Genomic DNA, 11,074 nt, shown 5'->3' with positions numbered 1-11,074 from the left:
GCCTCACCCTCTTCTGGGCTTTGTCCTGAGGGTGGGGACGGTGTAGGGTGGGGCTGGGACTGTCCTGCCGCCAGGACCCTCCTCTGTCCCTCTGGCCCCAGCTGCTGCCCACGTTTGCCCTCCCAAGGAGCTTTCCTGGCCACACCTGGGAATGGTAGTGTTTGCAGCAACCCCTGGGCGAGGAGTGGGCGGGGCCTGGGAAAGATTCTCCACGAAAACCTGGCAACCTGGGACCTCCCTGTCTGCTGCGTCTAGCAACTGCCTTGGCGATGCCAGTGTTGGCTGCAGTCCTGGGAGATGTGGGGCCCTCCAGCTCCCTGGCAGAGGCCAGTCTCCACAATCATTCATCGACAGCAGGACTGAGGCTGCTTCTCTCCAGCTGGCTGAGCTGTGCTTTCCTGCAGAGAACTGGCAACCAGGGAGGGAGGGGCCTGCAGTGTCCCCTCTCCCAGGGTCCTGGGATGCAGGATGCCACTGTGGCAGATCAAATGGCCCGACTGACCCTGAAACTCTTGGAGAAGGTAAGACGGACGGGCAGTCGTCTTTTTAACACCTGCTTATAGGAGTGCAACTTTAAAAGGTGAGATAATCTTGTGAGTGCTACTGCTTGCCAGCAGAACCCTCTCCTGTGGATTTTATTTATTTTTCTTTTTTTTGTTGTTCGTTTTTCCCCCCAGTGGATTTTAGCCTTGTAATGGACTGTGGTTTCTTGAGTTTTCTTCTTTGCATTCATACAGAACCAAGTAGGTTCTTCTGGCAGTTTCCGCAGCCAGGACACAGGCACACACCTGCGGCCGATGCTTCCAGGGCCCCACAAAGGTCCCCTGAGGATCTTCTGGGCTTCAGTGTTTAAGGCAGGGGTGGGGGACCTTTTATCTGTCAAAGGCCATTTGGGTATTTATAACATCATCATTCACTTAATATCAGTTTATGTTGCTATGAGAAAAGCTCCTGGATTTATTGAATTTTAAGTCTCACTTGTGGTTGCCTTGGCAGGGCCAGACCACTTGATTTCACAGGCCTTATATGGCCCTCGGGCTAGACATCCCCCACCCTGGTTTAAGGGAAGACAGAGACCCACCTGTTGCAGGACCCACAGCCCCCTGGTCTGGGCCTGGGCACAGGGACTGGGGGACCGGTCGTCACACCAGACTTCTTACCCTCTGAGAGTCTGCATGAGCCTCAGTGACCGCCCAGCACAGCAGCTCCTCATCTCCCTACCTGCTTTGTTCCTCTCTGCCGACCTTGCAGCCCTGTATCCCCCCACCCCATCTGCTGTCCCATGGGCCCCCTTGCAGGGCCCGGCAGGGGCTATCCCAGGACTGGCCCAGGTGGGCAGTCAGGGTTGTCATGGACACAGAGCTAGCCTGGGTCTGGCTTTTCAGAAAGCTGTCTGGAGGGGGCCGCACAGATCAGAGCGTCCGCCCTCAGAGTCCAAGGAGGAATACGTGCATGTGTGGAGAGTGTGACACACTCGCCCCTAAGAGAGGATGATGACGCTGCCGCCTGTCCCACCCTCTAGCACCCAGCACTTCCTGCCCCATCCCCTTCATCTGGGGCATCGAAGCACAGACAGGTGTCTCACGCCAGCCTGTGCCCCGCTCACACTGAGCCTGTGCCGGGGTCTCTTCCTCACAGAAACTGGAGCAGGAGCGTGAGGATGTGGAAGGAGATTCCGAGGACCCCCACCTGGTGCCAGGTAAGGGCCGGGCTGTTCAGAGCCCTTCGGGCAGGCGCCAGACCCACCTTCAGCTCAGGTCCCTCCCTCTTCTGTCACTGGCAAGGCTGTGCTTAATCTGCTCCTTACATCCAGGGCTGAAGGTTTGTTTTATCTTTACAACACTCTCTCACACACACACACATGCACACACTCACACATACCACACTCACATGCACTCACACACGCATGCACACAGGCAGGCACAATTACACACACACACTCACATACACACACACACACTCACACATACCACACTCACATGCACTCACACACGCATGCACACAGGCAGGCACAATTACACACACACACTCACATACACACACACACACTCACACATACCACACTCACATGCACTCACACACGCATGCACACAGGCAGGCACAATTATACACACACACTCACACACATGCATGCACACACTCACACATACCACACTCACATGCTCTCACACACGCATGCACACAGGCAGGCACAATTATACACACACACTCACACACATGCATGCACACACTCACACATACCATACTCACATGCACTCACACACGCATGCACACAGGCAGGCACAATTATACACACACACTCACACACACACATGCACACACTCACACATACCACACTCACATGCACTCACACACACATGCACACAGGCAGGCACAATTACACACACACACTCACATACACACATGCACACACTCACACGTACCACACTCACATGCACTCACACACGCATGCACACAGGCAGGCACAATTACACACACACACTCACATACACACACGCACACACTCACACATACCACACTCACATGCACTCACACACGCATGCACACAGGCAGGCACAATTACGCACACACACGCACACACCAGGTGCTCTGCTGGGTGCACCCTCACATCCCATCCTATCACCTTTACCTGTAAGCCCCAGGACAGGGACATCCCTCATCCCCATTTTCCACATGAGAAAACGGGCCCAGGTCACCCCCAGGTCTTGGCGGATGAGGCTGAGGTGTCCTATGGGTCTGCACATTCTCTCCAGGACACGAGGACAGGCCGGATGCAGCCCTGCAGAGCGCCCTGAGGAGGAGGAAGGACCTTCGGCAGAGACTCTGGGTAGTTCGCAGCAGCCTGGGCCCGAGCTGTCTGTGGCTGAAACAACTGGCCACCACACTCAGACCCGGGTGGGGAGTGGGGGTGGGGGGATGGGGGTGGGAGCTGGAGGATGGGAGTGGGGTGTGTGAGGTGGGAATGGGGGTTATCGTGTCTTTCTGGACTCAGTGCCAGTTCTCTGAGGTTTGTGATTCGTGGATGGGCAGCTGGTGAGCTGCGAGCAGCTGAGATTTCACGCCTGGGGCACTGGGAACAGCTCTGTCTGTGGTCTGGGCTCTGACAAGCATGCGATTGGCTAGGCACCTGCTCTGGTGGCACATTATCCAAGCTGGAGATGCTGAGTAAAGGGCCCGCTTCCTACCGGAAGTGGAAGCCCGGAGGCTGGTCCCATCTCCGTCCCCCAGCAGCAGGAAGGAGCACCCCAAGTCCACACAAACAGTTACGATAAATGTAGCACTTGTAGCGAAGGGGACAGGGACGCGGAGGCAGCCAGAACCATATGATTTGGTAAATTTTAAAAGAAGCAGTATTCTCAAGTGGGCCCCTTCAAAGGGCCCTCAGGCCCTGCGTTCAGGCCTGGCTCCATCCTAGGGAAGCCCTGCAGGGCAGCGAGGTGTCCCACACGGGCCAGCCACCAGGGAAGAGCCCAGGGCACACCTCCCACCCCAGGTGTAGTGGCTGCCCCTCTGAGCAGCAGTCTCTGGTTGGCGTTGCAGGAACAGCAACTCCTGGAAGAGCTCTCCCGCGCCCACGCCCACTCCTGGAGAGGGCCCAGCAGGGGAGCCCGGGGGTCAGCGCTGCCAACAGAGGTGCCCCCTGGCATCTACCCTGCCGCCTCCCCACCCCCGCCGCCCCTGGAGCTGCCTCGGGTCATCCAACACTCGGTAGGTCTTCCTCCTGGTGAAGCCAGGGGCAGAACCCCTGTTGGAAGGCTCTGTGCCCACGGAGACCTCCCATCTCCAGCAAGCTCAGCAGCCCTGAGAGAGTGCTCTGAGGAGGTCGTTTGGCCGAGAGCCGACAGTGGTGCACTCACCACACCCAGGCACTCACAAGGACATCAGGGGCTGATCTCAGTCATCCTCGCAGGTGCCCTAAGACAGGGCTTTGGGGATTGTGGTCTTGTCCCCTCATTACAGATGGGAGGCTGGGTCCCAGGTCCTAACTTTTGCTCTAGGAGTAGACGTATTGGGGAGATTTGGCATCAGGAGGACCCTGAATTAGGGGAAGAAGTGTTTTAACTCTTTTTTCAAAACTTCAAAATGACCAGGAGAAGCTTCAGACCTTAATTTCAACACATAAATTGCAAGGAGGGGGGTGTTTTATACAAACATTCAATTCGTAAGACACCATGTCGTAAGCTAATGCCCATACTCACATGATTATCTGTTCAGCCATCAATTCAACCTCTAGGGTTAATCAGCAAAGTTCCCCTTGGATGGATGGATAGATAAGTAGATGGACAGGTTGGTGGATGGTTGGATGACTCGGTAGATACATGGGTGAGTAGGTGAATGGGTAGGTGAGAGAGTGGGTGGGTGAGTGGATAGGTGGACGGGTGTGTGGATGGGTGGGTGGGTGGTTTGTTGGGTGGATGGATGGGTGGGTGGGTGGGTAGATGCATGGGTGAGTGTGTGGATAGGTGGGTGCTGTAGTACACTCTCTCCAAGGACGCATTCAGTAGCTAGTCACCTGGTTCTTCCTAGGTCCCCCAGGCTCCTCCCACCATCATTCAGCAGCTACCTCAGCAGCCACTCATCGCACAGATTCCCCCTCCCCAGGCCTTCCCAGCTCAAAGGTCTGGAAGTATTAAGGAAGGTAAGTGTTCGATATTAATATTGTGGTGGGCTTATGAAATTCTCTACTGAAAGGGAAACTATTTTGTAAGCAGGATAGTCATTTAGAGTCAGCTTCTGGCTACTCAACTGAAGTCACCTGTTACCAACATGAAAATGGCTTTAACTCTGAGAAATGTTTCCATGATGGATATTCCTGAGTGAAGAAAAAATATAAAAGAAAGAGGACTTTCCCGAATGGTGTGGCTCAGTGGTTGAGTGTTGATCCATGCACCAAGGGGTCACCAGTTCTATTCCCAGTCAGGGCACATGCCCAGGTTGCAGGCTTGATCCCCAGCAGAGGGCATGCAGGAGGCAGCCAATCGATGTTGCTGTTTCTCTTTCACCTATGTTTCTTCTCCCTTTCCCTCTCCCTTCCTCTCTGAAATCAATAAAAAAAAAATCTATATATACATAAAAGCTTAAGCAACCATTATGACCAAATGACTGGAACGACCTGTCACTATGATGTGCACTGACCACCAGGGGGCAGACGCTCAATGCAGGAGCTGCCCCCTAGTGGTCAGTGTGCTCCCACAGCCAACTTCCCCCCCCACCCCCTCCCACGGCCAACCTCCCACGGTCCCTTCCCCCCACCCCGCCCCCCTGGGCCAGCAGGCCCCGATTGTCTGATTGGGGCCCAGCCCCAAGCTGGGACAGGGAACCAGAGGTGGGTGGCGGCGGACATGGCCCCTTTCCCAGGGGGGTCAAGGGCCGGCTCCCTTCTTGGGGCAGATGGCCAATCTCCTGCGCCCCCCCCCCCCCCGTGGGCAGGCTCTAATGGGCCTGCCACCCACTTGCCACGGTGGTGGCACAGTGGCAAGGGAAGGAGAAGTGGGAGAGGCAGGGAACTGCACATTGGTGGCGTCGGTATCAGGCGTTCGTTCCTTCTGCGCCTGTGTCCCGTTGCCTACTCTCCCCACACCCCCCCCCCACTCCCCCACCCCCAGCCTTCGGGCCCTGATCGCAGGCCAGGCCTAGGGACCCCATCGATGCGTGAATTTTGTGCACCAGGCCTCTAGTATTTTTAGTAAATAAATACATAAAAATTGTGCTAAAAAATACAAAGCATAAAATTTACCATCTTAACTATGTTTAAGGGGTGTTAACGATGTTCATTGTTATGCAACAGATCTTTAGAACTTTCTCATCTTTCCAAACTAAAACTCTGTCCTATTGAACACTAACTCACATTCCCCTCCCCCAGCCCCTGGCACCCACCATCTAATTTCTGTGTCTCTGAATCTGACTCCGCTAGGAACCTTATGTAAAATGGAATCACACAGCATGTGCGATTCCTTTGTGGCTGGCTTATGTCACTGGCATAATGTCCTCAAGGTTTATCTGTGCTGTCGTGCTTGTCAGAATATCCTTCCTTTTTAAGGCAGAATAAAACCAGAATGAGCTACTACTCATGCCCACATCTTGCTCATCCCTTCATCCATCCGTGGACACTTGGGTTACTTTCACTCTATCTCAAGAGTCTTAAGTTAATCACATCTGCAAGGTCCCTTTTGCCCTGTAATGAAACACCATCACAGGCTCTGGGGATTAGAAAGTGGACATCACTGGGCCATTGTTCAGCCCACTGCACTAACCAATCACAGTATCTCACGAATTGTGGGTGCGTTCTTTTTAAATTTTATTTATTATTATTATTTTAAAATATATTTTTATTAATTTCAGAGAGGGAGGGAGAGGGAGAGCGAGATGGAAACATCAATGATGAGAGAGAATTATTTATTGAGTGCCTCCTGCATGCCCCCTACTGGGGATGAGCCCAAAACCTAGGCATGTGCCCTTGACTGGAATTGAACCCGGGACCTTTCAGTCCTCAGGCCGACGCTCTATCCACTGAGCCAAACCGGCTAGAGCTGCATTTTTTTTTTAAAAAAAAGATTTTTAAATTGATTTTTAGAGAGAGAGGAAAGGAGCAGGAGAGAGAGAGAGAGAAACCTTGATTGGCTGTTTCCTGCAGGTCCCCTACCGAGGGTCGGGCATGTGCTTTGACTGGGAATCGAACCGCTAACCTTTCTGTACATGGGATGACACCCAGTCAAGTCACACTGGCAAAAACTGGGTGCATTCTTTTTGGAGTTGAATGTTCCAATTCTTTCCTGCGGGGGCTACCACAGCAGTGCTGCTCTGGAGGTTGCTGTCTTCTGGTGACGGGACATGCGTTTGGGGCACGTGCTGGGAAAGGAGGTGGCCCAGTCAGGAAACACCGAGTGGTGACTCCCATGTACATGCCACAGAAAGGAAGGAGAGTGTCAGTTGCCCACAGCAATTCACCAACACTCCGTGTTTTCAGGGTTTTTTTTCCATTTTTGCCAATCTGTTGGGCATGAGTAGTAGGTCATTCTGGGCTTAATCTACGTTTCACCGTTTATATACAGGATGTCCCCCCAAAATGTATACACACTTTAACAGCTCGATTTGGCAAGTGAAATGCATTTTTTTTAAATATATATTCTATTGATTCTTCACAGAGAGGAAGGGAGAGAGATAGAGAGTTAGAAACATCGATGAGAGAGAAACATCGATCAGCTGCCTCCTGCACATCTCCCACTGGGGATATGCCCGCAACCCAGGTACATGCCCTTGACCGGAATCAAACCCGGGACCCTTCAGTCCGCAGGCCGACGCTCTATCCACTGAGCCAAACCGGTTTCGGCAAGTGAAATGCATTTTAATAAACTTTGCCTTTATAATTATTCAAAGTGTGTGCATACATTTTTGGGGACACTCCATAGTTATTGGCCATTTGATACCCATTGGTGTGAAGTGCCCATTTAAGTATTTTGCCCACTTTTCTTTCAGGTTGCTTGCCTCTCATTGATTTATAGGAATTCTCTTTTTTTAACATATTTTATTGATTTTTTTTACAGAGAGGAAGGGAGAGGGATAGAGAGCTAGAAACATCGATCAGCTGCCTCCTGCACACCTCCCACTGGGGATGTGCCCACAACCAAGGTACACGCTCTTGACCGGGAATTGAACCTGTGACCTTTCAGTCTGCAGGCCAACGCTCTGTCCACTGAGCCAAACCGCTCAGGGCTATAGGAATTCTTTATATGCTACAACGGGTCCTTTTTTGATATATGTTTACAAATATTAAGTCCTTTTGTGGCCTGCCCTTTCTCTCTCAATGTCTTCAGGTGAAGTTCTTAACTTTACTAATAGGTTTCGGGCTCTTTCCTTTATGGTTAGTGCCTTGGGTGTCCTGTTTGAAGTTTTTACCTGCTCAAGGTCATATTGTCTCACGTGGCTGTTTACGTTTCACGTTCAGATCCACGGTCCATCTGGACTGGCTGTGTGTGTGCTGAGTTAGGGATCAATGCTATTTTCTTTTTGCCGTGGCATCAGTTTGACCCCGTGCCCTTGACTGAAGGCTCTCCCATTGCACTACCATGTCCCTCTGTCAGGAAGCGTCCCTTTAGTGAACAGGATGTGTCCATTTCTGTGCTCGCTCCTGTGTCATCTAATCTTCTCACTCCTGACTATCAGTGGGAGTCCTGGAGGCCTGACTGGGAAGTGTCCCCTCAGAGGCTCTCACTGCCGCTGGTGGGTGGGGTCTGCCCCAGTCCAGCTCAAGGGCCCTTCCCAGATGGGGCCGCCAGACAGCCTCTCCACTGCTTATCATGCAGGGTCAGAGTTCCCACAGCTGCGCTGCAGGAACCTGGCTCTGGGTCTGCACCTCCCATAGTGCCCCAACCCTGGGGCAAAATCTGTTAGTCGGGGCTCTGTAGAGAAACAGAACAATAGGATGTGTATACAGAGAGAAAGGCGTGTTTTAAGGAATTGGCCTGTGTTATTATGGAGACCTGGTTAGTCCCAAATCTGCAGGGTGGGCTGGCCCACTGGGGACCCAGGGGAGAGTTTCCGTTGGAGTGGGGAGGCCACTGGCTGGGGTCCTGTGTCCTGTTGAGGCCCTGCCCCTGGGCCTCCAGGCTCCTGTTCGTTTGCCTGGGAGTATGAATGGCCCTAAGAGACCTGCCTTCCTTTGGTGAGTCTGACAGAGCCTGGAGGAAATGCCTAATTTCCTGGACCGAGCTGCTGTGGAAACAACCCATGTTTACCTCTTGTGCCGACAAAATTTACATGTTTCATAGCATCCAGAGTTGGTGAATATATCCCGGAGCTACCGTAGCAAAGCACCACAAGCCAGGTGGCTGGAAACCACAGAAATCCAGTCACCGTCCGGAGGCCAGAATCCAGGGGTCACAGGGCCATTCTCCCTCCAGGGAGGGTCCTCCTGCCTCTTCCAGCGGTGGCTCTGCTGTATCGCAAATCAGCGAGCTGGACAAGACGCCTTAATGAGCCAATTAGTTAGGAGTCATCTTTATTGCACGCAGGTTCAGAGCAGATTACCTCTGCAAATTCCGAACAAACATAGGAGGGAGAATTTCTTTTTATATCCTTCTAGTTCTTTGTGTAAGTTATTTTTGTAGACAGCGTGTAACCTTGAATATATATCTTATCTAGCAAACACCTGTCATATCTACACAGACACCTGTAACCTTGGATACAAACACTTGGCATGAGAATGGGAATTATCATCAGTATCAGCGTATCAGTCCCTTCAGATGGCTAGCTTGCAAGGTCAGACAGTTAAGTTTATCTTTTCTATTATTGAAGCTAAAAACAAAGTTAATTTACAGTCTAAAAATAACAGAGTTGACCTACAGAATAAGAGGCAAAGAATAACAGAGTAGCCCTAACCGGTTTGGCTCACTGGATAGAGCGTTGGCCTGCGGACTGACGGGTCCCAGGTTCAATTCCGGTCAAGGGCATGTACCTTAGTTGCGGCCACATCCCCAGTAGGGGGCGTGCAGGAGGCAGCTGATGGATGTTTCTCTCTCATTGATGTTTCTAACTATCCCTCTCCCTTCCTCTCTGTAAAAAAATCAATTATATATTCTTTTCTTCATATATATATATGAAGAAAAGAATAACCGAGGATTTCAAACAGCAGCTTTCCAAAGGAGGGACCACCATGCTTCAGCTCCAGGTGTCCTGGGCTGTAGCTCAATCGTTCCTCTCTGTCCGTGTCTGTGCTCCCCTTTGGTCTCCATCTCCCTCTGCCTGTCTCTTATAAACACACTTGCCCTTGGACTTGGGCCCCATCTGGATAGTCCACAGTGATCTCACCTCAAGATCCTTCATTACATCTGCAAAGACCCTTTTTCCAAACAAGGCCATGTTCTGAGGTCAGGGGCCACCATGCAGTCCCGATGGGCTTGAGGAATCTGCCAGCAGGAAGGCAAGAGGAGCCACCTCCTAGGAGCCCAACTGGACAACGTCCATACACTTTATAGCACACAACACCCTCTGACCTGGAAATTTCAGGTCTGGGAATGTGACCCCGCCCCCCCCCCCCCCCCCAGGAGGAACAGATACCTGGAACACCCTACACCTGTTTCAACAAATAAGTTGCTCTCAAGCTCTGTTCTCGGGTGAGACCCCTGACGGACGGGCGAGCCCTGTGTGTGTAACCGAGCCCCTCCTCCCGCCCTTTTAGACATGGTGGAGATGATGCTGCTGCAGAACGCACAGATGCACCAGGTCATCATGCAGAACCTGATGCTCCAGGCTGTGCCCCCAATGGCCTCTGCTTCCTCCAGGGGACCGCAAGCCACACCCTTGCCGCCCACCCTGCAGGTAGGCTCAGCCTGGAGCAGACGCCAGGTAAAGGACGCCACCCAAGTAAACACTTCTGGACATTGTGTATCTGTGTAACTCTGAAAAGCACATTTTTAGCTCTGGGGGCCTGTAATCTGGCCGTGAAACCCCCCAGTTCTCCCCCGTCCCCCTCAGAAGAGGAATGAGTTGTGCAGTTTGAGGCCCAGAAAGCTGCTTCCTTGGGATGAGTTCTCCGCGCCCCCCCCCCCCATTTTCTCCCTCCCTTCCCTTCCCTTCCTGGGCTCTGAGGCCACCCTAAGTCAGGAACGGGAGTGGGGGTGGGGAAGAGGGTGCCTGAAGCAGCAGGTCCCAGTTGGAATGAGCTGCTGTTTGTGCTGTGCCGAGGGCCCGCAGTGGCCTCACCCCACCGGGCTGCGAGCTGAGAGGCAGAAGCCGCCTTCCGTGCACCATCACCACCACTATGCGCCCCCAGCCCCGCTGCAAGCCGCACCTGGCTCACCCGTGGCTTACTCCATGTGGCCCTCCGTGGTCTCCGCCACCGCCCTCCCACCTGCCGCCAGCTTCCTGCCCACCATGCGTCACTTGGCCGCCCCCTCTGCCGCTGCCCTTAGCACGTAAGGATCCCGGAACCCCGTTGCCCTTCCCCACCCCTACTGAGAAGACAGTGGACATAGGTCTCTGTCAGGTTCCTAGGCTGCAGAGAAAATTGGGACACAGGTGGGACCATAGAGCCTCACCCCCACTGCCATCACCACAGCTGATGGGGACCCCACAG

General features: G+C 52.9%; 1 protein-coding gene across 1 annotated transcript; it reads left to right on the top strand.

Annotated features, from left to right (window-relative positions):
• Positions 1 to 461: 461 nt before the first annotated feature.
• Positions 462 to 10,917, top strand: LOC308517058 (uncharacterized protein C21orf58; the record flags this gene model as incomplete). The annotated part of the gene is made up of 7 exons (XM_081088112.1): positions 462 to 521; positions 1,639 to 1,699; positions 2,754 to 2,855; positions 3,494 to 3,708; positions 4,528 to 4,639; positions 10,178 to 10,317; positions 10,693 to 10,917. The coding sequence occupies 7 exons, from the start codon at positions 462 to 464 to the stop codon at positions 10,915 to 10,917; spliced, it is 915 nt and encodes a 304-aa protein (XP_080944238.1).
• Between the last annotated feature and the right edge of the window lie 157 nt (positions 10,918 to 11,074).

This window comes from Myotis nattereri, assembly GCF_964212035.1.
Source record: "Myotis nattereri genome assembly, chromosome: 3".
Classification (NCBI taxonomy): domain Eukaryota; kingdom Metazoa; phylum Chordata; class Mammalia; order Chiroptera; family Vespertilionidae; genus Myotis; species Myotis nattereri.
Note: the sequence above shows the minus strand (reverse complement) of the source record. Positions and strands in the feature narration are given on the sequence as shown.